Source organism: Mesocricetus auratus, unplaced genomic scaffold (assembly GCF_017639785.1).
Source record: "Mesocricetus auratus isolate SY011 unplaced genomic scaffold, BCM_Maur_2.0 Super-Scaffold_100001, whole genome shotgun sequence".
Lineage (NCBI taxonomy): Eukaryota > Metazoa > Chordata > Mammalia > Rodentia > Cricetidae > Mesocricetus > Mesocricetus auratus.
The window spans coordinates 3,899,273-3,925,372 of record NW_024429187.1 but is presented as its reverse complement, the minus strand read 5'-3'; the positions used below and the strand labels follow the sequence as shown (position 1 = coordinate 3,925,372).

Below are 26,100 nucleotides of genomic sequence, written 5' to 3'. Positions count from 1 at the left end.
GCTTAAGGCTTTAGTGTTTTTTTATGCTGTTTTATGGCAGATGCAGGTGGATCTCTGTGAGTTCAAGACCAGCCCGGTCTACAGAGTGAGTTCCAGGACAGCCAGAGCTATTCGAAGAAACCTTGTTGCAAAAATAAATTTTTATATTGTATCTGGAATGGAATGAGGTGCTGCAGACCTGGACAGGCGTCCACCCAGGAGACTGCAGACCTCTCCAGTGGGTAGGGCCTGCGGAGATCCCGGCCACGCCCCGGCCACGCCCTGTGCCGCCGCAGCTCCGCCCCAGTCGCCTGACTACTCGGGTACTCACTGCCTGCTCGCCCTGTGAACCCTGCTTCCCTGCTCGGCCGGTCACTGGGTGTCCGCGCCATCGCCCAGCTCCTACGGCGACACCATGTTGGGAATGATCAGAAACTCGCTGTTCGGGAGCGTAGAGACGTGGCCTTGGCAGGTTCTGAGTACCGGGGGCAAGGTAGGCCCGCAGGGCTGCAGAGAACCGGAGGACTGTGCTGCCGTCCCCACCCTGGCGCGGGTGCGGCCGGTGTTGCGGGGCTGTGGGTGGGACTGTGACCAAGCTGCGTTCCTACCGGGGCCGTGCTTCGCCGCCAGGCGCTGGCCCTGGGAAGGAAGGGAGAACCGGGTCGGGCTCAGTCAGAGCAGGACGCGAGAAAGGATCCATCTTGGCGAGTGGGACACCGCCTGTTGAATGTCCACTTAAGCATTCTAAGCCGCCTGGACTTTTTCCTCTCTTAGCACAGAGACCCACTCTGTCCCAAGCAGGCCTGGCACTAGCTGTGTAATCCAGACTGGCCCTGAATTCTGTAGTAATATTCCTGACTCGGCCTCCTGAGTGCTAGGGTTACAGGTAGGAGTCGCCACGCCTGGCTACATTCTGAACAATTTTGTTTGCAAGAGACTCTTGGTTGCAGAGTGACTGACAAAATGACTGCAGAACGACTGATAAAAATCCTAGCGAGAAAAGCAAAACAAACAGCAACAAAACGCAAGTACGGAAGGAATAGAAACGGCGTGGGCTGCAGACGTGCAGGTTTGGGCGGGCAGGGGGTGGGCGGGCAGATCTGCTAGGGAGCCATGAGGGGTCCTTCAACCTGTCTTGGCTGTGCAATGCAGCGTGTGTGGGAGTCCACAGTCAAGAGCGTGTTCGGAGGCTCAGAGCTATACGGCTGCTCGTGGTTTATGGAATTGCTCCTGTTGGATGCATAAAATGAGTGAGGACACATAATCACTGTGTTCCGCCAAATTTGCCTCAACACTGAAGTGGGCGACGCGTCTGCTTTTCTGAAAATTGGGAGTTGGGTGCTCAGTTATAATCTTGCAGGTGTATATTGTTCTCCTAAGCTACGTTTGATTACTGATTTGTTGATGTTGGAACCTGAGCCTTGTGCTTCACCGCTGGCCTATAGCCTCAGTCTGACAAGTGTGCAATCTCTCTTTGTAACAATTCTGGATAAAGGCCTGTGCTACTTGGGGACCAAGTTCTGGAACCTACTACAGTGAGCCTCACACATAAGCCCAGAACGCAACTCTAGACTAGACTCAATTATCCAGGTGCCCAGCAAGCCGTCTGTCCCTCTCTGAGTCTCCCCTGCTGTCTATAGAACGAGCAGTTGAAGAAGTAGCTGATCACAGGGACACGCATTCAAAGGTCTTCACCAGCCAGGCAGATAATGAAAATGAGCGGGACTGGCTGGTTAGATTACAGGGCCTGGTGGAAACTGAAGCCTGTTGAGAATGCTATACCACCAAGTGACTTCCCAGGACTAGAGCTGCCAAGTTAAGAGAGGTCAGATAGCCAAGTTCTCTATGAGAAATCCTCCAATGTAAAGGTAATTGTTGCAACAAATAGCACTCTTTTCTGTGCCAACTATATGTGGACCATGCATCTTGAAAATAAGTAAAGACAAAACCAAGCTGCATATATGGTGGCCATGCCCACAACCCCAGAACTCAGGAGGCAGAAGCAGGAGTGTTGACACAAGTTTGAGGCCAGCCTGGGCTGCACCGTGAGTTCCAAGCTGTAGCTGCGTGGCGACAGAGTGAATCCACCAAGGAGTTCTGCCCTCATGGAGCTTCTGTTCCAGTGGCTAATGAGCAGATAAGAGATATACACTATGGGGCTGGAGAGATGGCACCGAGGTTAAGAGCACTTACTGCTCTTGCAGAGGACCTGAGTTCGATTCCCAGCATCCACATCAGGCCGCTCACACCCAAGACTTACAGTGTAGTTATCTCATTAAAACTTCAAAAGACTTTGTTAAGACTTGAACTAAGCCAGGCATGGCTGTGCCTATTTGCATTGCAGCACTCAGGAGTGAAGGCAGGAGAATTAAAAATAAGTCACTTAACATCTCAGCCAGATTCTTCCACTGTAAGGGAGACTAACACTGCCTTTGTGACATTTTATTAAATGTTCAAAGATACATGTAAGCTTTGTTTTTGACATACAGAGTCAGGGCCTGGGTCTACACCTCTGGCAGGTGGAAAGCACACCACAGGCCCCTTGTGGCTTAGCCATTCAGGTGTTCAGGACTGATTCTAGCCAGTCCTTATCAGGCTCCTCATTTGTTCAGGGAGGGAGGGAAGAGGGAGCCCTCTGGTCTGAGTTGGGTGGGTCCTGAGAATGCTTGGAGCAGGTCTGATAGGAATTAGTGATGTCCTTTGGTCCAGCCTGTACAAATATGTCAGGACCAACGGCCTAGGTTTGAGTCCTGGCTCTACCATCTTCCCACGGAGACCTGGTACTTAACCTCCAGTCCCCTAATACCTGTAAAAATGGAGGCTAAAGCACTAACCTTCCATGGGCTTGTTGGAGACATTGAATAAATGACTGAATTCATGTTAAGTGTTTCAAGTAGTATCGATACATAGAAAGTTCTCTGTTGGGTTAGTAATCTTAACACTTGCTTCTCAAGTGTTAGAGAATAAGCTTCTAAAATCATCACAGGGACCAGAAAAAAAATGACCTTTAGAGGACTCGAAGAGCCCAGAGCAAGGGACATTCTTGTAAGGCCTTTGGAGTTTGACCCTCACCCAGTTTGCACTGGTTGTTGAATATTGGTGTTTGTGACCACGGGTGCAGATCCCCACCCAGTATCTGGTTGAGAGCCTTGGCCAACGGGAGGTGGGGAAAGAGGGCGTTACGTTCCATGGAACAAGCAAACACTCTGGGGTGACTGATGTTGAAAACCAACAGTGTCCACGCAGCAGGCTGGTTCTTCGGAAAAGTAGAGAAGTCCAGTTAGATAAATGCGTTCACATAGAGCTCCATACAGAACTGGTGGTTTCCTAGACATTATCCATCTTCCTTCCTTCCTTCCTTCCTTCCTTCCTTCCTTCCTTCCTTCCTTCCCTCCCTCCTCCCTCTCTCTCTCCCTCCCTCTCTCTCTCCATTTTCTCTCTCTTCCTTACTTTCTGATCTCCAATTTTTGTCTTTATGAAACAGGGCCCCAGATGGAACCCCTGATCTCCCCACCTTCCGCCATGTCTGATTAATATACATATTTAGTCATTCGTTTCTTTTTCTTTTTGGGTTTTGTGAGACAAGGTCTTACATAGCCGCAGGCTGAGCCTCCTCAGTGCCGGGATTATAGGCATGTCCCAAATGATGTTCATCCTAACACTCAAGTTTTCCCGGTGGTCCAGTGATTCAGACGGCAGGTGTGAGCACTGATGCTGTCCCACAAGGGACTGAGCTCAGACAGTGTGACCCAGCTTTTCCCCCAGGAGCTGCTGTTAACCAGGTTCCCATGCCTATATTGAGTAGTCACTATTTCGGTCCTCGTCGATAAAGTAAAGCTGGTTCACTCTGTAGCCATCCTTCCCAAAAAGTGCTCATAGAGTGTCATCAACAATGTGCAAGTTGTGGTCACAGATGCAGAGAGGTACAGTGGTGACCCAGTGGTCCTGACCCAGGCTTATGGCTGCGGGTAGGGCTTGCACGTATCGTTATATCATTATAATTACAAGAAGTGTGTTACAAAGTACAAAGGCCTAGTATGATAGCACAGGGGGGATTTGTTTTAGATAAGCCCCTCTCTGAGGGGGTGAACTCCAGGTTGGAGGCCCTATTAGATGAGTAGGACTCATCGGATGGCAGACACAGGCAGCAGAATAATCTCCCAGGCAGAGGAAGCAGCAGGAATGCTCGGGAACACTGTGGGCATTAAAGGAGACAGGAGCCTGACATGGCTCACACTGTAACCCCAGCATTCCTGAAAGCTGAGGCAGGAGGATTGCCGTGAGTGTGAGGTTAGCCTGCTGGCGTACAGAGTAAAACGCTGTCTCAGGAGGGGAGACAAGAAAAGAAGTAGCAGTGTGACATAGAGGTGCTCTTGGGTTCAGCTCTAAGGACGAAGGGATGCTGGGTGATGCCCCGATCACCTAGGCTAGGTAAGGAGTCAGCCATGGGGCTGGAGAGATGACTCAGCAGTTAAGAGCTCTTACAGCATTTGCAGAGGACCCAGAGTTGGTTCCCAGTACCTACACGGCAGCTTACGGCCTCCTATAACTCCAGTTCCAGAAGATCTGACACCTTCTTCTGACCCCCAAGGGCTCCTTTACACATGGCGCATACAGACACTCAGGCATATACATGCATGCATGCACATATAAGGAAAGGAATAAATACTGCAAGCATTCGGTGTGAAGGATGCTAGACAGTGGGTTGCTGAAAACAGTTAGATTCCTGCAGACGCTCCTCATGGGCTTGCTTGCCCACCTCAACCCATTCTGGGCCTTCGTCTCCCCGTCTGCTGATGACTCCATATTTACTCCCGCTTCTCGGGGCCAGCTCCCTTCTGTGCTCCGGGCCCTGTGGCCAACTGCCGTGCCCATGGGCCATTTGCTCATCTAGGCATCGCATAAACAGACACGCAAGAGCCCTTTGATTTTAGGAGTATCTAGCTGTTGGAGTCTGAAGAGAGGAGAGGCGAGTCAGGAGCAAGGGGTAGGATAATAAGAATTCCATGTTGAATTAGAGACCATCCCCTGGAGTCCCAGACACACCTGCAAGAGCTGTGATCCGTTGCAGAGTCAGTTGAATTGGTTTTAGAGTAGTCAAAACCAGCAAGCCCTCAGTTCACCATCACTGGGCTCAAGGTTATGAAAACTGCTACAACAGCCCAAGGTTTCTGTTGGGATTGTCCACCCTCCTCTCTTGCGACATCCTACTCGACAGGCTTTGTTCCAGCCACAGCGACTTACTCAACATTCTTCCTCCTGGTCCTACTGTTCTTTAAAAACATTTTTAGAGATTTATTTATTTTTATGTGTATGAGTGTTAGGCTTGAATACATGTCTCTGCACCTTGAGCGTGCCCTGCCTTCGGACTAGAATTACAGACCACTGCGAGCTGCCCTGTGGGTTCTGGAAACCAAACCTGGAACCTCTGGAAGAGCAGCCACACTCTTAATCGCTGAGTTGAGCTGAGCTGGGCCATCTCTCCAGCCCCAAGGTGCTGTTCTTGATGTCTCTGATGATCCCCTCCTCTAACCATCAGCATCTCTAGCCATCAGCATTTTGGTACATTTTAGAATAACCGCTTGTAGCCAGGAGAAGTAGTGTATTGCCTTTATTAGAATCACTCCAGAGACTGAAATGGAATTACAATTCAAGGTCAACCTGCGCTATATAGCAAATTACAGCTAAGGCAGCCTGGGCTATAGAGAGATACCCAGTCTAAAAAAAACCCAAAAAAACAAAAAAAAACCTAACTAACTAACTGAAACTAAACAAATTTCTGATGTCATCTCACCATCTCCTCGTAATTCCCATCTTATTAATGTCTAGTCTTGAGTGCAGCATCTGCCAGAGGTTTGCAACAGGGTTTGTTCAAAGAAACAAACAATAAACATCCCAGTGGGTGATCTGGAAGCTCCTGTAAGTCGCCGTGACCTTCTGGAACCAGAAAAGCACACACAGAGAGCCTCAGCCTCACTTAAGTGCCGTGTTTCAACCCTGTCTTGGTGCACTGTACCCTTTAGATGACAACCTGCTGTCTCCTGGATTCCCCTTTGGTAGACCCAGTCTTTCCTGACATCAGAAACAGTGATGAGCTAGGAAGATGGTAGAGCCGTCCCAGTATTAGCCTTGCAAACGTGAAGATCTATGATGTACCCCCTGAACCCATGAAAAGAGGCTGGGCTTGGTGGCACATGGTTTATGGTCCCAGCACTCGGGAGACAAAATCAGGAGGATCCCTGGGATTCACTGGTAGCCCTGCCTATGCATACTTATTGACTTCCAGGCCAGTAAGAAACCCTGTCTCAAAACAAAAACAACCAAGGGGCCTGAAGAGCCTCAGTGGCTGAAAGCAGTGGCTGTTCTTTTAGAATACCTGGTCCAGTTTCCAGCATCCACATGATGGTTCACAACATCCGTAACTCCAGTTTAAGGGGACCTGATGCTGTCCTCCGATCTCTGGGGACCAAGCTTGCACCTGGTACACATATATACTTTATTCATGCAGCAAACACTCATACACATAAGTAAAATTTTGTGTTTTTTGTTTTCTGTTTTTTCTGAGACAGGGTTTCTCTGCGTAGCCCTGGCTGTCCTGGAACCCACTCTGTAGACAAGGCTGGCCTCAAACTCAGAGATCCTCCTGCCTCTGCCTCTTAAGTGCTGGGATTAAAGACGTTTGTCACTACCACCCAGAATAAATTTTAAAAAGGCAGTTAGATCCTGATAAATGATATGTGAGATTGTCCTCTTATTTACATACATACACACACACACACACACACACACACACACACACACACGCACGCACGCACGCACGCACGCACGCACACGTCCCTGGGCTCCCTCTCAACACTAAAATAAACAAAGCAGAGTTAGAGGGTGGTAAGAAGTCCAAAAGCTGTTGAAGAACATAGGCTCTTCTTTCCCCTGGTGTTGCTGGTGATAAAACCGAGGGCCTCACCCACAATCAGCAAGCACTGTACTGCTGGGCTGTACCCCAGCCCTCTATCTCTTCCCTCTCCCAGACAAACTAGAGTCAGGCTGTTCCTGGGGTCCGTTTTTGGAGGACTGCTGCCATTAATGCATTCTTTTGCTTCTTTTTTCCTTTCTGGGCTTTTCTTTACTTTTTCTGGGATCCTTTTTATTTATTTATTTTTTGGGTTTTTTGTTTGTTTTTGTTTTTGAGGTTTTGTTATTGTTGTTGTTTGGTTTTTTTCAAGACAGGTTTTCTCTGCATCTTTGGAACCAGCCCTTGTAGACCAGGCTGGTCTCGAACTCACAGAGCTCTGCCTGCCTCTGCCTCCCGAGTGCTAGGATTAAATTCATGCGCCACTACCGCTCAGCTGATCCTTTTTGTTTTGATTGTATTTATTTATTTATTTATTTAGTGTGTGTGTGTGTGTGTGAAGATGGATTCTGCACAAAAGAAAACAAGATAGCTTGTCTTCACCCTCTCTACCCTCTCTCTAGACCGCTCCTTCCTCTATAGCCCACACGCGTGTCACGTGTGTGTGCAGTTCACATACAATTAAATTTAGATGCCACACACGAGGAAATGTGGTGTTTCTCTCTCTCAACACAGTGAGCTCCTCTTCTATCCATTTTCCTGCAAATGTTGTTGACTCCCTTTTCTTTACAGATAAATAAGAGCGCTGTCTATACCCGCTGCTCTGTGGCGGGCATCTAGGCTGGCTCCATGTCAGGGTAACTGTGAATAACGCAGTAATGAGCATGGGTGTGTGGATGTCTGCGGTGTGCTGACCTGGGTTCCATCAGGCATATTCCCAGGAGTGGCGTAGCTGGGTCACGTGGTAACTCTTAGTTTTTTTGAGGACCCCCAAACCGATTTCCACAGCAGCTGAGCCACTTTGCAATCCTCCCACGCTGTAAGTGGCTCCTCCTTCCCTGCACCCTTGCCAGCATATGCTGTCATTTGTCATCTGGCCGCTGTCTCAGCCCCCAAATAACACACAAAACACTGTGTTAATTATGAAGCTGTTGGCCGTTTGCTATGGCTTCTCAATGACTAGCTATGACTTAATTATTAACCCATAACTGCTAATATATTTCTATAAGGTCTTATCTTACTGAGGACACAGCCTCATGCGTCCTCTCCTCCTGGGATCTCATGGCGACTCTCTGCTCTTCACTACATTTCCCAGAATCCTCCTCGACTCCTAGTCCCACCTATCTTGCTTCTCTATTGGCCAACAGTGCTTTATTTATCAACCAATAAGACGACATATACACAGAAGGACTTTCCCCCATGGTGGGGGGATGTTATGTTTTGGTTTGATTTGTTTTAATTATTATTTTGCTTTTTGAGACAGGATATCATGTAGCCTAGGTTGGTCTAGAACTCCTGATCCTTCTGCCTCTACCTCCCAAGTGCTGGGGATGTAGGAGCAGCCCAGCCTTCACTTCTTCTCCTGCTGAATCCCTTATCACCTTCTCCTATGTTGTTCTTTTCTTTCTGGTATGTTCCCAGCAACGTTGTCTTCTAACTTTTCTAGGGAATTTTTTTTCACATCAGCAGATTTTTTTAAACACTTTATTTTATGTGCATTGGTATGAAGGTGTCAGATCCCCTGGAACCAGAACTACAGAGAGTTTTAAACTGCCATGTGGGTGCTGGGATTTGAACCTGGGTCCTCTGGAAGAGCAGTCAGTGCTCTTAACCACTGAGCCATCTCTCCAGCCCCCTGTGAGCAGATTTTTACGAGATTTATATATTTATTTATTCATTTATTTTTAAGTATGTGTATATGAGTTGAGTACTCCCAGAGTCCACAGGCATTGGATTCCCTAGACCTGTAATTACAAAGAGTTGTGAGCTGCCCAGCATGGATGCTGGGATTTGAACCTGGGTCCTCTGCAAGAGCAACACACACTCTTCACACTGAACCACCTCTCTAGCACCCCACTTTTCTTTATTTCTTTCTCTTCTTCTAACCTGCAAAAGCTTTTGATCTTTTGGTGCTCCGTTTTTGTGGCGTTTCCAGCATTCTGAGGTCCAGTAGCTTCTCTAGCTCCTTCAGATTATCAATCATAAAATGCCAATCTTTTGTTTGTTGTTTGGTGGTAGGGGTTTTGCTTTGAGACATCATGTCATGTGGTCCAGGCTGGCCTTGATCTTATTCTGTAGCTGAGGATAACCTTGAACGTCTGTTTGGTCTCCACTTGCTAGGTGCTACAGTCACAGGCAAGCGCTATCCCTTCCTATAAGATTTTCTACGTTTGTAAAAACCTCAGAATCAGCCAGGGGTGGGGCACATGACTTTAATTCCAGCCTCGGGAAAGTGAGCAGAGGTGGGTGGGTCTCTGAGTTAGAGGCTAACCTGGTCTACACAGTGAGTTCCAGGACAGCCAGGGCTACACAGAAAAACCCTGTCTCTAAAAAACAAACAAACAACAACAACAAAAAAAACCAAGTCAGAATCTGTTTCTTATGGTGCTTCCTATGGAGTTTGTCTATACCGTCACCATACCCGCTCTGGGGAGTTCCTTGCTGCTTTAAGCTCCTTTGTTCCCGCTCACCGTGTCTCCTGAATCTCCAGGAAGAAGTCTCCTATGAGGAAAGAGCCTGTGAAGGGGGCAAGTTTGCCACCGTGGAAGTGACAGACAAGCCTGTGGACGAGGCTCTGCGGGAAGCCATGCCCAAGATCATGAAGTACGTGGGCGGCACCAATGACAAGGGTGAGCGTCCCAGAGGGACAGGGCTCTGTGAGCTCACGTTGTCCGGGGACATATCAGGGAGTGCCACAGACACCCGTAACTGCCTATTCCAATGTCGTACGCGGGAAGTTCACGGCAGGAAACTCGGCTATCAGACCCGTCTGATGTCAGCCCAGCCAGCCTCTCACTTTTCAGTGTGTGTCTTCTCTGTCACCCAATTCGTGGTTCTTTCCAAGTACAGAGCTAGGTGCACACTCTTTGTTTTATTTTGTTTTTAACACTACGGTGTTGGTTGTGTCCTTGGATTGGGTGAATGGGCAGCCACACCCGTAGTAAGCTGAGTTCCGTGCAAAGCATGGTTTTATACCTGACTGGAAGCCGCTGGCACCAGGCTGGAAACCTGTCAGCCCTCTTAGCTGCAAAGGCCCGGTGAGCTGTGAGTGCTGCAGCCCCAGACTCAGCTCTGGTGGTTGAAGATCTGTGAACTCTTCAGCCATTCCTGGTTTTGGAACACAGCAGCCCACGCTGGCTGCCCCTCCTCCAGACAGGTTTCTAAAATGGTTGGGCTGAAGTTTCATGTAAGGTACACCATGGGAGTGTAAATTGTAGTTTTTTTATTTACTTTATTTATTTAGGGGGGAGGCTGAGGCGGGGTCTTTACATAGCCCTGGCTGTCCTGGAACTTACTGTGTAGAGCAGGCTGGCTTTGAACTCACAGAGATTCTCTTGCCTCTGCCTGTCAAGTGCTGAGAGACAAGTGCCACCACACCTGCTTGTAAAATATTGGACTCATAAGCATTTTCTGACTTTGGTGGCCCTGGGGAGTCCCTGCAAACTAGTTATAGGTCTTAAAAAAAATGAAAATAGAGACACTGGGTTTGATTTTTTAGTATTTCTCACGCTGTAGTTAGAAAGTTGGTAAAGAACTATTTGTAACCATGCTAATATTTTCTTGGAGCAAAGTAAGCAGGCTCTGGAAAATAAGTTGACCTGTAAGAGGTCAAGAAAAAAGGTTTTTTTCGAAACAGGGTTTCTCTGTGACTTTAGAGGCTGTTCTGGAACTAGCTCTTGTAGACCAGGCTGGTCTCACAGAGATCCACCTGCCTCTGCCTCCCAAGTGCTGGGACTAAAGGTGTGCGCAGCCATCACCCAGCTAATTTTTTTTTCTTAACTGTTAAAGTATCTATTTAAGTGAAAACTTGTATCATTTGGCTTCAAAGTACTCGGGGTCGAACCCAGGGCCTTAGGTGTGCTAAGCAAATATTCTACCGCTGAGCTATATCCTCAACATTTGGATTTTGAGTCAGGATCTTGCTATGTAGCTCAGGCTGCCTGGAACTCGACCCTTCCTCTTGAGTGCTGGGATTGCAGGCATGTGACGCCACACCAGGCCCTTTGGGGGGCCTTTAATATAAACGGAGTATTCCTATATTGCACATTTTGTCTCTTTTACTAGTTTTGTCATTGTACTCTGTGGTTAAACAGTCTTTAAACATAATTCCTCATACCTGCATTGTATGGCATCATGTTTTGACCAACTGCAAACTATCCTACAGGGAATGTCCTATTACCCACACTTTCCCATATTTTGTGTTTTCTCTCTTGAATATGCAGATCCTGGAGTATCTACATTCTGGTTATGTGTCACCAAATAGTTTCTGTTTGTTTGTTTCTTCAATCATGGATGCTGAGAGATGGCTCACTGTTTAACTGCGCTCTTGCAGAGAACATAAACTCAATTCCCAGGCAAAGGAAAGGCTGGAGAGATGGCTCAGCACTGGAGAGCACTTGCTGCTCTTACAGAGGACCAGTGCTCAACTCCCAGCACCCACATGGTGGTTCCCAGCCACCTATAACTCCAGCTCCAAGAGATCTACCACCCTCTTCTGGCTGCCACAGGCACTTACATGAATGATACATGTAAGCTCAGAAGGCACACATACAAACATAAAAAAATAGTGACATCATACTCTTACCTCCAAAATATAAATGTAAGAGTTATTTATAAGCACAAATCTACTTATATATTCTTAGTTCCTGAAATGTTTGTTGCTCATTAAAAACAAGTTGCCTTGGAAGAGAAATGACATTCATGGCCTTCAGAGGCTCTGTCTAATGCCTGCTTCTCTGTGTTCTGATGTCTTCAGGAATCGGTATGGGTATGACGGTCCCCATTTCTTTTGCCGTGTTTCCCAATGAAGATGGCTCCCTACAGAAGAAACTGAAAGTCTGGTTCCGGATTCCGAATCAATTTCAAAGCAGCCCACCGGTTCCTAGTGACGAAAGCGTGAAGATCGAGGAGCGGGAGGGCATCACTGTGTATTCCACGTAAGGAGACACCTCTTAGCATCTGCCGGCAGCCTCTCCTCAGGTCTTCTCAGTGAACGTTCATGTTGGCTTTTCTCTGTTGCTTAGTTCATTTCAGCAAAGAAACTCTGAATCGTGACAATAACCCACTTTAATTTCCTCAGGCCGGAGTGCACACGAGTTTGCAGTTTATCTGGAAAAATGCTTTGTCCTGTTGCAGTGTTGATAGGTAGGACCAGTCACCCCCAGCCTAAGCTTAAGATGAATACCCACCCACCAGCATTATCCATAGCAGGGTCTTAGGAAAATCAAGGAATATATAAGTCAATCGCAGTTTGGGCTCATGGATACATAGGAATATAATAGCTGGGGAACATGATTCACACCCCACACTCCCTTTAAATGTACAAGGCTCGGGGGTGTTTGTCAGAGCTGAATAGCCAGCCCCCCGCTTGCCCCTGGTCTGTGGCCCTTTAAGCAAAGGACACATCCACTCCCTTGTCCTTCTGGTTGTGTTCCCAGGACTCTCTCACAGTCACATTTCTTCGCTATTGAAAGTAGCGGAGCGGGGGCAGACTGTTGCCTGCTTCTGTTTGTTTCACTTTCTTGGTGCCGGGAATGGAACCTACAACCTTATGCATGCTAAGCTGTTACTCCACCACCAAGATACTCTAACCTGCCCTGTAAGTCAAGTCTCTTCCATGACAGGTGACTCCCTGTTTGTCAAGATCACACTGTGTGACTGCTCCTAACCAGATTCAGAAGGAGACCAGAATCCTCCTCAGTAGTAGCCATAGGTTGGCGGTTGGGTTCTGCTCAAGACCAACTTCATGAAAATCAACCACACAAATGGTTTGTGCTGCACAGTTTCTGTCCACCACAAGCCCACCACCCCGTGCAAATGTGGCCAGTAGGCTTCTCTGTTCCAGTTCCTCGTCTGAGGGTGGGACTTCCTTTCCCAGCTCTAGCCTAGACTCATTCCTTAGAAGGCCAGAGTGTGAGGGCGCCTGCTGTGGGCAGTCTGTGGCCGGGTGAACAGAGCCCCCTAGAGGACAGAGGTGGAATGCAGCCCTGCTGCTGCCAATGGAACCTTCTAGTTTCTTTCTACTTTAGTCCTCATTCAGACTTCCCAGCCTCTGTGTAGAGGCTTAGAGAACTCTTAAGCAGAGTCAGGACTAAGGTAGGTAACTGAGGGACCCAGGACACAAAAATGTAAGGGAATACTTACTCCTGCAGTCACCCAAGTCCAGGGTGAGAGCCTAAGTAAGAGCCTCCTTAAATCTCACCCCTGGATGTCTGCTGGTCTCATTGTCATTTCCAGCTCTGTCTTGCCCATTCTCCTCCCTGCAGTTTGAGAGGTGGCAAAGCATAAACTGTAATTATGTCGTGTGAGTCTCAGTTCTGTTACATAATAGCAAGATCGTGCTTTAGAAGTTACTAAGCCTCTTTAAGGCTTAGTTTCTTTCCTCCGTGGCCTAAGCACTGTTGATATAACTAACATCCGGGGGTTACTGTGAAAGGCTACATATTAGTTCTCTCTAAGCATTATTTGTAAGTTACTTAATGCTGTGACCCTCCATTCTTTATCTAGTAATTATGTGGAGATTGACACAATCGAATCAGTTCACCCCTCACCCCAGTCCCAGAGTGTGCCTTTTATCCTTTGGTCCAGCCCTCTCTCAGAAGCCACATCTCTTCTAAGTGATTGGTGACTCCCCATTTGTTAAAATCCCAGTATGGCAGGCACATAACCATTACAGAGGAGGACAAGCATCTTCAGCAATGGTAGCCACGGTTACAGATGTGGCTACTCTCTAACCATTGGTCCACCCAGACTCAAAATAATGAGTCGGTACTGTATGGTTACTGTTCTGCTGCTGTGATAAAATCCCATGGCTAGGAGTGACTTATGGAGGAAAGAGTTTATCTTGTCTTATGCTTCCAGGGGGAGAGACCATAATCGTAAGTGATGCGTGACAGCAGGAGGCTGGAGTTAGAAACGGAGAGACCACAGCCTCAACAGAAAACACAAAACAGAGAGAGAACGGTGGACGGGGCAAGACTATAGACGTAGAGCCCACGTCCAGTGACATCTTTCCTCCAGGAAAGTTTCATAATTTCCCCAAGCAGCACCACCAACTGGGTACCGACTGCTCAAATACCGTGGGGACATTTTGCACCCAAGCGTCCACAGTATAATTGTTTTTGTCTCTAAATATTTTATGGTACTTTTTATTCTAAGCTTGCTCTACTGCTGAGCACAGCCTCAGCCACCTGTGAAAGAGAGAGCGGCAGATAGGGAAAGTGTTTGCACCCGCCACTCACTGCGGATGGTCAACTCGGGTACAGTTTTCTGTCATGTGATAACTCAGAAAAAAACCTCAATTACTTCTTTGAGTAATTCCAGGCATTATATGATTTCATCTATTAAATATTTTAATGGGACTACTGGTTTTTTAAAAAAATATAATCATAATACCACACAACTTCTAAATGTTAACAGTAATTTGTTAAATTCTAATAATATAAACTAGTTATTTATCTAGGTGCCAAGCCCTGATAGGGAATTCTGTGTCTCAAAGTACAGAGCCCTGTAGGGGCTCCTGTTTCTCTAGGTTCTGAGTCCTTGTAGGGGTTCTATTTCTCTAGGCATTGAGCCCTGGAGGGAGCTCCTGTCTCTAGGTACTGAGCCCTGGTGGAACTCTTGTGTCTGCTAACCTCGGTTCCCTTGGAATTGTCTGCTAAGCCGTGGATGGTACTGCTTATGTGCCTGTCCCTTTGGGACTTACTAAATGATGTCCTCTGTCTGCACGTCGGCTATCAGCTGCGTGGACAAACACAGGGTCCCCTCTTCTCTTGTTTGGCTTTACAAAGGCAGAGTCATATAGAAAGAGCAGGATGTGTGGCTGTCACATTCTCTGCCTTAACTAGTTTCTAGAATGGTTTCTTTCCTCGATGTCTTCTGAAGGCAGACATCTTCCTCTCTCTGATTTTGTCTGTGTGTTTTGTTTTTGCTATCCACAGAAGCATGCAACTTTAAGCATATGGATGCCTTGCACGTGTTCTTTCTTGTTTTGTGTCGTGGGTATAAATGTAGGGATGGGTGTACCGTGGAGAGTCAGAGGGAAGCTTTGGGTGTTGATCCCTGGTGTTTGAGACAGACTCTCTGTCCTTTTTCTACTGCACACACCAGGCCAGCTGACCTGCAAGCTTCCTGGGAGTCTCCTGTCTCCACTTCCTGTCACCCCACGCTGATATTACAGGTGTTCTAGCTGTGTGCATCTGTGGGGAATGCAGATTCAAACTCAGGATCTCGTGCGAGTCATTTCCCTAGCCCCTCCCTCCCACTGTGAGACAGGGTCTCAGGATCCCACATTGGCCTTGAACTCACTCTGTAACCAGGGATGACCGTGAACTTCTGATCCCCATGCCTCTACCCTCTGAGGCCCAGGATTACAGGTGTACACCACCATATCAGGTTCCGCCCTCTGAGGATTACATGTGTGTGCTACCATATCAGGCTCCATCCTGTGAGTCCCAGGATTACAGGCGTGTAGGGATTACAGGTGTGTACCACCACATCAGGCTCCATCCTCTGAGTCCCAGGATTACAGGCGTGTAGGGATTACGGGTGTGTACCACCATGTCAGGCTCTGAGGATTTATTCTCATTGATACTCAAACCCATTTGGGGCCAGTAGGGACCACTTTGGTTTCACGTTGGTCTCTTCATTCTTTTGACACCTCTCACCAGCTTCAGCATCTTCCTTGCCTTGGAGCACACCTTAATGTTTCCTGCTCTCAAGATAGCGTTAACCACCCTCTAAGGAGCCCGGTTCCTTATGATGGAAAGGGGCATTTAGGTAAAGGGTAAATTAGGACCGCAGAGATGGCTCAGAGTGCACACATTAGCCCCACAGCCTGCACATGAAAACACAGTTGCATGTCATGCATCTGCAACCTCAGCACCCCTGCGGTGGGATGGGAGGTGGAGACAGGAGAACCATTTGGAAGCTCATAGCCAAGGTAGCCTGGGCTACACAGTAAAACAGCAAAAACAAGAAACCCCTACCTCAACAAAGTGGAAGGATAACATCAGCTCCCCAGAGTTGTCCTCTGACCTCCGCATGTGCAAACGTGCACACACATACACAGCACACGTGTGCACACAAATAAACAAATATTAAAGGGTTACCTGGGGGCTAGAGAGATGACATCGGTTGATAGCGCTGCTTGCCGTGCAAACCAGAGGACATGAGTTTGGATCCCCAGCAGCGTAGCCAGGTGCTGCAATACACATTTTTAATTCCAGTGCTGAGGAGGCAGAGACGGGAAGATCTCTGGTGCTCATTGGCCAGCCACTCTAGCAGAATCGGTGACCAGGGTTAGTGAGAGACACCGCATAAAACGGTGGAGAATAATCATGAAGACAGCCAGTGTTAACCCCTGGCCTTCACGCGTGTGTGCAGGCACACCAGTATATACATACATGAACACACGCTGTACGCAACACACATATAAAGTGAGTCCTCGAGAGGGAGGGAGGGAGGGAAGGAGGGAGGGAGGGAGGGAGGGAGGGAGGGAGGGAGGGAGGGAGGGAGGGAGGGAGAATTGAGCCTAGTCTATGGAATTCTGTGAAATCTAAAAACATGAAGGCGGCACATATCTATAACCCCATCACTTAGGAGGCTGGACTTAGAAGTTTTACAAGTTTAAGGCTAGCCCAGGCTACATAGTGAAACATTGCCTCAAACAAACCAAAACAAAACCTAAAAGTACCAAATATTGTATTGGTTTAGCCTTGCTCCATGAATGAATGTTTTATAACTGAACATATAATTTTAGCTTATCATGAGATTATTCCTAGGTTGGCCACATGGTGTCGCCATAAATCAAATGTGCCGAAAGCAAGGTTGACAAGACAAAGCAGCAGGACTATTTCTAACCCAGAAGCACTATTTCAAATAGTGCAGGGAGGATGGTTGATGGCTAAATTCTTTTTTCTACAGCCGTATAAAGATGTGTCCACAGAAAGATTATACATTAATTAGCAAGACTTTTTAGATAAATAAAATGCCTTAGGAAAAAAAGTAACACTATCTGAATACTTTTTTTACGTCTTTGTGTGAGACAGGGTCTTCTTACCATGTAACTCTGGCTGGCCTGGAACTCACTGTGTAGCCTGGAATTCATAAGAGATCTGCTGGGATTAAAAGTATGCACCAGCATAACTGTATCTATCTATCTATCTATCTATCTATCTATGTACACACACACACACACACACACACACACACACACACACACACGTGTTTGGAGTAGAGGTGTGCATGCAGGGTCAGAATTCAACCTTCAGGAAATGGTTCTCTTTCCACCACATGGGTTCTGGGGATTGAACTCAGGTTGCTGGGCTTAGCAACAAGCGCCATTACCAACTGTGCTATCTCACAAGCGCTCTCCTAATAGTTTTAGGAATAGAATTATCCTCACACTAGGACCTGAGGTGACCTCCCAGACTATTGTTTCCAGCCCCCCCCACAACTGGATTCTCAGCAAAGACTGACAGCAGAAGAGACTGGCGACATTAGTGAGACTGTCGCCATCTTAATTACATTGGCAGAATGAAGACTTGGAGCCAGGGGTGGTGGTGGTTCATGCTAGTAACTCAACATTTAGGAGGCAGAGGCAGAGGCAGGAGGTTCACCGTGAATTTGAGGCCAGCTGGGCTACATAGTTAAGTTTATCACGCCATCCTGGGCTACAGAGTGAGGCACTATATTCAAAGAGAGAAAAGGAAAGAAGTTGGAAGGCCAACAGGTGTGGCTCGGTGCTGGAGAGCTTGCCCAGCATGGGCATGGCCATGGTTCCCTTCCCAGATCTGCGAACAAGGGAGAGAGAGCGAGCTGGGAACTAGGAGTTGGTTATCAGGCGACCAACACTACAGTCCCAGTTCACTCAACACCCATGACCGTAGAACTGATGGCATATGACTCATGTGGTTTCCGTGTCTGTGCGACAGACGTAAGAATGCCTAGCTTGTAAGGATGAGATCAGATCACATATGTAAATGCCCACACATCAGCAGTTATATCGTGTTCCCATCTGATCTCTCTGACCGAGCAATTGAAGCTGATGGCCACAGTAAGGCCCGGAGCTGAGGTTCTCTGCCCACTTACAGCTTCCATGCTCTGGCCCGGGCTCTGTGCTCAAGGCTGTGTCACTCATTCAGTGCTTGTTCCGGCTGCTTGAGTGAAATCCCTCTCCCCTGTGAACTGAGACAGGCGGTTACTCTTCTGTACTCTTCATGCCTGGGGCATAGCTGCTACGTGGCTGATGGTTAGTTTTTGTCAGCTCCACACAACCTAGAGTCACCTGGTGTCTTAGTTCGGGTTCCTGTTGCTGCAGTGAAATACCATGACTGAAAACAAGTTGGGGAGGGAAGGTTTGTTTGGCTTCTGCTTCCTCCTCGTAATCCATCACTGAAGGAAGTCAGGACAGGAACTCACACAGGGCAGGAACCCGGAGGCAGGAGCTGATGCAGAGGCCGTGGAGGAGTGCTACTCAGTGGCTTGCTCTTCACGGCTTCTTCAGCCTGCTTTCGTATAGAACCCAGAACCACCAGCCCAGGGGTGGCCCCATCCACAATGGACTGGACCCTCCCCTATCAACCATCCATTAAGAAAAGTCCCTACAGGCTTGTTCTTCTCAGTGGACCCTTGCTTGTGTCAAGTTGATGTAAAACTAGCCAACACACCACCTGGGAAGAGGGAACCTCACTTGAGAAATTGCCTCCATTAGATTGGGCTGTAGGGAGGTCTTCAGCATTTTCTTGATCAATGATTGACATGGGAGGGCACAGCCCACTGTGGGAGGTGCCAGCCCCGGGCTGTTGGTGCTTGGTGCTATTAGAAAGCAGGCTGAGTAAGGCATGGGTGGCAAGCCAGTAGGCAGGAGTCTCTATGGCCTCTGGTTCAGCTCCTGACTCCAGGTTCCCATCCTCCCTCAGTGATGGACTGTGGTGTCGACAGACTGTGGCGTTGATGACTGTGGTGTTGATGACTGTGACGTTGATGACTGTGGTGTTGATGACTGTGGTGCTGACGGACTGTGGCGTTGACGGATTGTGACGTTGACGGACTGTGGCGTTGACGGACTGTGGTGTTGATGACTGTGGTGTTGATGACTGTGACGTTGATGACTGTGATGTTGATGACTGTGGCATTGATGACTGTGGCGTTGACGGACTGTGGTGTTGATGACTGTAGTGTTGATGACTGTGGTGTTGATGACTGTGATGTTGATGACTGTGATGTTGATGACTGTGGCATTGATGACTGTGGTGTTGACAGACTGTGGTGTTGATGACTGTGGTGTTGATGACTGTGGTGTTGATGACTGTGGTGTTGACAGACTGTGGCGTTGATGACTGTGGTGTTGATGACTGTGACGTTGATGACTGTGGCGTTGACAGACTGTGGTGTTGACAGACTGTGGTGTTGATGACTGTGGTGTTGATGACTGTGATGTTGATGACTGTGGTGTTGATGACTGTAGTGTTGATGACTGTGGTGTTGATGACTGTGATGTTGATGACTGTGATGTTGATGACTGTGGCATTGATGACTGTGGTGTTGACAGACTGTGGTGTTGATGACTGTGGCGTTGATGACTGTGGTGTTGACGGACTGTGACGTTGATGACTGTGGTGTTGATGACTGTGATGTTGATGACTGTGATGTTGATGACTGTGGCGTTGATGACTGTGATGTTGATGACTGTGGTGTTGATGACTGTGGTGTTGATGACTGTGATGTTGATGACTGTGGTGTTGATGACTGTGATGTTGATGACTGTGGCATTGATGACTGTGATATTGATGACTGTGGTGTTGATGACTGTGATGTTGATGACTGTGGCGTTGATGACTGTGATGTTGATGACTGTGATGTTGATGACTGTGATGTTGATGACTGTGGTGTTGACGACTGTGGCGTTGATGACTATGGCGTTGATGACTGTGATGTTGATGACTGTGGTGTTGACGACTGTGGCGTTGATGACTGTGGCGTTGATGACTGTGATGTTGATGACTGTGGTGTTGACGACTGTGGTGTTGATGACTGTGGTGTTGATGACTGTGGTGTTGATGACTGTGGCGTTGATGACTGTGATGTTGATGACTGTGGTGTTGACGGACTGTGGTGTTGATGACTGTGGTGTTGATGACTGTGGCGTTGATGACTGTGGCGTTAATGACTGTGGTGTTGATGACTGTGATGTTGATGACTGTGATGTTGATGACTGTGGTGTTGATGACTGTGACGTTGATGACTGTGGTGTTGATGACTGTGATGTTGATGACTGTGGTGTTGATGACTGTGGTGTTGATGACTGTGGCGTTGATGACTGTGGTGTTGACTGACTGTGGTGTTGATGACTGTGGTGTCGATGACTGTGGTGTCAATGACTGTGGTGTTGATGACTGTGGTGTTGATGACTGTGGTGTTGATGACTGTGGTGTTGATGACTGTGACGTTGATGACTGTGACGTTGATGACTGTGGTGTTGATGACTGTGGTGTTGATGACTGTGGTGTTGATGACTGTGGTGTTGATGACTGTGGTGTTGACTGACTGTGGTGTTGACAGACTGTGGCGTTGATGACTGTGATGTTGATGACTGTGGCGTTGATGACTGTGGTGTTGATGACTGTGGCGTTGATGACTGTGGCGTTGATGACTGTGGCGTTGATGACTGTGATGTTGATGACTGTGGTGTAGATGACTGATGTTGATGACTGTGATGTTGATGACTGTGGTGTGGATGACTGTGGTGTTGATGACTGATGTTGATGACTGTGACGTTGATGACTGTGATGTTGATGACTGTGGTGTTGATGACTGTGATGTTGATGACTGTGGTGTTGATGACTGTGGCATTGATGACTGTGGTGTTGATGACTGTGGTGTTGATGACTGTGGCGTTGATGACTGTGATGTTGATGACTGTGATATTGATGACTGTGGTGTTGATGACTGTGGTGTTGATGACTATGACGTTGATGACTATGACGTTGATGACTGTGATGTTGATGACTGTGGCGTTGATGACTGTGGTGTTGATGACTGTGGCGTTGATGAACTGTGGTGTGGCAGTGTAAGCCAGAGAAGCCCTTTTCTCACCAAGTTGCTCTTGGTCAGTGTCTTGTCACAGTAACAGAGGGAGAAAGAAAATGAGGACAGCAGCCAGCTGTCTGCAAACTGGTGCTGACCTCTTACCTTTAAAGTTTTAGACATTAGATGGTCAATCTCAGAGTCAGTCCGTTTGTCCTTCCTCACTGCCTGCTAGCGTCACCGGCACCCTGAAAGATAACATGGTGTGCACATTGACCTCCTTGACGGACAGAAAGTCTACCTCTTAGCTACCTCCTTACTTCCCTAGTCTTTTTAGTTAGTCTCTTGTTTCTGGAAACGTGTGTGTGTGTGTGTGTGTGTGTGTGTATGTGTGTGTGTGTGTGTGTGTGTGTCATCAGTGTGTCTCTGTGCGTCTGTATGTTTTGTTTCCATGGTAACCGCAGTCTCTATTGTGACATTGGGTGAGATAAAATGCAGTGCCCTGGAGGACAGCTTCTTTGAAGACAAGGAGTTAGAAACTTATTAACAGGCTTGCAAAAACAATCGAAGCACTTTATTTCCTTTTGGGAGCTGGGAGCACTTTATGAGCATTCCTTAGAGCACACTCAAGCATGCTTATGAACTTGGGGAGCTGTGGACCCTGAGCTGTCATCCTGCACGCAGAGGAGAGGCTGAGACTGGCAGGGATGAGGTCCTTGTTGGTGGTGACAGGCTGAGTCAGCCCGTGCTGGGCCTCCTCTGTGTGAGGGGCTGTGGTCCTGGGAGGACCTGGCTATCTGGCTTGTTTGTCTTTCTGTGATGGGGCCATGGTGAGTTGGTAAAATGAGAAGAGAGCACATGCCCTTGTTTCCATGACCCTCCCTGTTTGTTTTCTAGCTGTTTCTATGGTGAAGCAAGAGGGGACTTTTTTTTTTTAAACCTAAAACAGTAATAACAAAAATCAAAGTCTTCTACTTTTATCCCCCTTTATCCCTGGTGGAAGGAAGAAAATAAGTAATCTCATTTGTTACAAATATCTTAGGGGGCAAGAGGGGACTTTTATTGTTATTGCAAGCATCATGTTTTACCCAGGAATAAATGTGAAGAAGCATGGGGGTTTTCAGGAGTGAACTTAATGAATTCCTGAGTGACGACATTCCCTTTGTCACTCTTTACCGGGTCTCCTACTCCCAAGAGTCCTTTGGCAGGTCCTATTCCTGTAGTCACCACTGCGGTCGTAGAGCCCCCTGAGAGCAACTTTTCAGTTCTCCGTGCAGCACTGGCACCTGGGATCACTCCTCGATGTGACTGTAGCCAGTACCTCCTGAGTCGAGACACCTGTGCCTCCGCTACCAGATCATCGCTTTCCCAGTGAGGGTCTCTGACTCCTAGTCTTTGCTGCGTCTACGACTTTCACGGTGTGTTTTGGCTTCCTTGCTGCTGTGACAGCTTAGGGAAAGAAGGTTTTCATTGGCTCAGTTTGAGAGGGAATGCAGCCCATCACAGCAGAGAATGCCGGAGGCAGGAGTGTGGGGCATCTGGTCCCAGTGCATGCATGACAAGAGTAATGGGTGCCTTGGGTGATCAGCTCGCTTTCTCTTTCCTTTTCATTCAGTCTGTGAGGTCGCACTGCCCATGCTTGTTCCCTCCTCAGTTAGACATCTCTGGAAACACTCTGACAGGCACACCCTGAGGGGTGCCCCCTGGGTGATTCAAATCCAGCCAAGCTAACAAAAGTTAGCTGTCACATGGTGACAGACAGACATTCAGATACTCATGACAGACATTCAGATACTAAGTTAGGAAGTATTATGTGAAGGCTATGGAGGTTGCTCCGATGGTAAAGTTGTTGACCTAGAAGGCTGACGACCTGAGCTTAATCCCGGGAATCCACACCATGAAAAGAAAGAAGCAACCTGCACACACCCACACACACACACACACCTCACACACATGCACACGCGCGCACACACACACACTTACACACACACAAAGACAAAATAAATAAATAGATAAATAGAGTATATGAGAGGATCGCATGGGGCATATCCAGATACTGTATCTTTTGCATAAGTGACTTGAGTAGCTGCAGATTTTAGAAGTTTTGCAGGGACCAGAATATGTACCTCATAGACAGCAAGGGACAACTGTCACAGTGGTACCTAACTACTGACACTTCCCCTGGGCAGTCTGCAGTCTCTACTCCCTTAATTTCCCTAGTCGCCTCTCACGATTGGCGCTGTCATCATCCTTAACGAAGGACTCAAACATTCAAGATACTAAAGAACGTGACCTTGACGTGAGCTGGAAAGTGGCAGGGCTGACTGGAGCATGCACGCAGCTATTTTGCAATGAAGAGCAATGCTTCTGGACCCTTCAAAAGCAGCCCTTTGGTTTTGATTTTTGCTTTTACGATTTTATTTTACATTTAGTTACGCATGTCTGTGTGTACGTTTGTGTCTTTGGGCATTGGATCTCCTGGAGCTGGAGCTACAGGCAGTTGTGAGCTGCTCTGTGGGTCTGGGAACTGAACTCAGGTCCTCTCAAGATCAATAGGTGCTCTTAACCTCTACGCCACCTTGCCAGCCCACCCACAATTGGTGGTTGAGAGAGCATGAATTACCCGTTTTCACAGAACAGTTTCGTATCAAGGCACAAGTAGAGGCTGTGGGAAGACTTCCACACATGTTCCCATTGCTAGATCCTCTTTTTCTCACACAGGCGATTCTCAAACACAGACATTACAAAACTCCAGTGTCTCACGGGCCTTTATTGCTAGAAAAGCCCTTGAATCTTCTCTTCTGTCTGCTAATCCAATTTCCTCCCTTCCCGAGTGAGGCTCAGTGAAGCAGATCTCAGCTGTCTTCATCCGCCGTCTACCCTTCCATCAGTTTGCATGAACCAAGTTGCATTCGACTGAAACCGGCTTCGTCTCCAATGTTCTTTGGCTGTCGTTTGGACGTTAGGATGAGCAATCCCTCGCAGACGAAGTCCTGGGTGACCGTGTAATCACCAGGCTGAATGCTTGCTTGCTGAGCGTGACTAACCGCTCATAAAAGAGCCAAGCATGATTCAAAGAACTCCACCAAAAATAATGTATCATTTGGCCTCGTCTGGTGCGAAGTCCGATTTTGAGTCACAAAGCTCATTAGCAATGTGGGTGTATCTGACTCTAATAAAGAGGTCAGTGTAGCCCAGATGTCGAGTGGTGTATTTGGAGCTGGATGCAGGATGTTGTGGTGTGGAGGCAGTGACAGAAGGAAGAGTCTAACCCCAGAAGGGACAGCTTCTCTGGTCCCCAATCTGTGAGGAGTCCTTGCTCCCTAGAAAAGGAAGGTTTCCCTCACTTTGCAAAGACGAGGGTGATCAGAAGAGGCCTCTTTGTGGGGAAAGCAGGTAAAGTTTCCTGGATGTCCCTGTCAAGACATCCTTGGGTGCCAGCCTTGGTCAGCTCTGATCTAATGAAGCCACCGTTTGTCCCTGTTAGGATGTGCTCAGTCGTGACAGCCGTCCCGCTTCAGAAGACATACAGCCGCCCCCCACACCGTGACAGGGTTACCATGGCTCTTCCTAGGCGTCCCTTCCTGCTGGTGACCAGCTAAGCTGAGAAGCAGCTGCTGGGGCAGCAGGGGGAACCAGAGAAAAGGGTGACAGGCCCTGGGACAGTCAGCCTCCCATAGGGAGTGCTCACATTTAGCTGCGCCTTGTCCTCCAAGTTAGTTTCTGGTTGCAGTGTTGCATGTGTCGCTCATCAAGGGGAAGAACAAATCTTTGCATGTTTGCAGAGGAGGTGAATTGGACCAGCCCCCCACGCCCCTCCCCCGCCACAGCTCTCACCTCTCTGGCATGCTAATCCTAACCATGGCCACATCTGTCTTCTCCCTAAAAGACTCACCTTTCCTGTAAGACCATGCCCTTTCTTACCAGCCCTTGCTCTTCTCTCTTCAGGCAATTCAGTGGTTATGCCAAGGAAGCAGACTACATCGCCCACGCCACCCAGCTGCGTACCGCCCTGGAGGGCACCCCAGCCACCTACCAGGGCGATCTCTACTACTGTACCGGCTACGACCCTCCCATGAAGCCCTACGGACGTCGCAACGAGGTCTGGCTCGTGAAGACAGGAGCCGTTCACTGAACTGAGGACGTCCTGGAAGTGTGCACTGTGCCCCCTGTCTTGGGGTCAAGAGGGAGCAGTGCTTCTCCAGCTCCAACTTTCCTTCAAAGCCCCTCGCAGCCGGTTTTCTAAAATAAGCCAAGACTGGCAGCGTCGTTCTTGTTGAGTTATAAAATTCTGTGGCAGATCAGGAAATTCCCGGCAGCGTTTTTCTCTGCCATCTGGGTCACTGAAAACTGGTTTTTAAAAATTATCAAATTTGTATTTTTGTTAGTGAGGGAACATGTGATTTATGCATGAGCTTTTATCTGCAATTCTTCTACAAAGAAACCAAAAATACAAATCTTTGACATAAGCAGCAGAGACAATTCTAATTATTTCCCGGGTTCTATAGTCCTTTAAAAAATATTTATCTTTGTGCGTGCGTGAGTGGGTGCGTGAGTGCATGCATGAGTGCATGTGTGTGTGTGTGTGTGTGTGTGTGTGTGCGCGCGCGCGCGTGCACGCGCGTGCGTGCAGGTGCCCTCAGAGCCCAGAAGAAGGCATCAGACTCAATGGAGATGGAGTTGCAGGGAATCGGTAGCCACCAGGCTTGACTGCTGGGAACTGAACTCCCCTGGAAGAGCAGCAGGCACCACTGAGCCATCTCTCCGGTCACAAGGTCCACGGTCTTCATGGAGCACTGTTGATGGTGTCCACTGTATTTAGAGATCTGCAGCGCATCCTCCAAGGGTCCCAGGGAACGAGGCTGCCTCTAAGATACTTACTTACCAGGGCTTCCAGGCAGCACATCTGTGAACAATAGCCGGGGTTTGCAGCTGTGGTCCTCGGGGGTTTGCAGAAGTTTACAAAAGCAGATGGGAAGAAAATCACACTCCCACACACAGCCAGCCCTGGGGGCAGGAAACTT

The 26,100-nt window shown here is 48.1% G+C and overlaps 1 protein-coding gene across 1 annotated transcript; it reads left to right on the top strand.

Annotated features, from left to right (window-relative positions):
• The first annotated feature begins 275 nt into the window (after positions 1-275).
• Positions 276-25,545, top strand: Hebp1 (heme binding protein 1). The gene is made up of 4 exons (XM_005072977.4): positions 276-472; positions 9,540-9,678; positions 11,805-11,985; positions 25,025-25,545. Exons 1-4 carry the CDS (start codon positions 395-397, stop codon positions 25,209-25,211), a joined length of 585 nt encoding a protein of 194 aa, XP_005073034.1. The 5' UTR covers positions 276-394; the 3' UTR covers positions 25,212-25,545.
• The last annotated feature ends 555 nt before the right edge of the window (positions 25,546-26,100 follow it).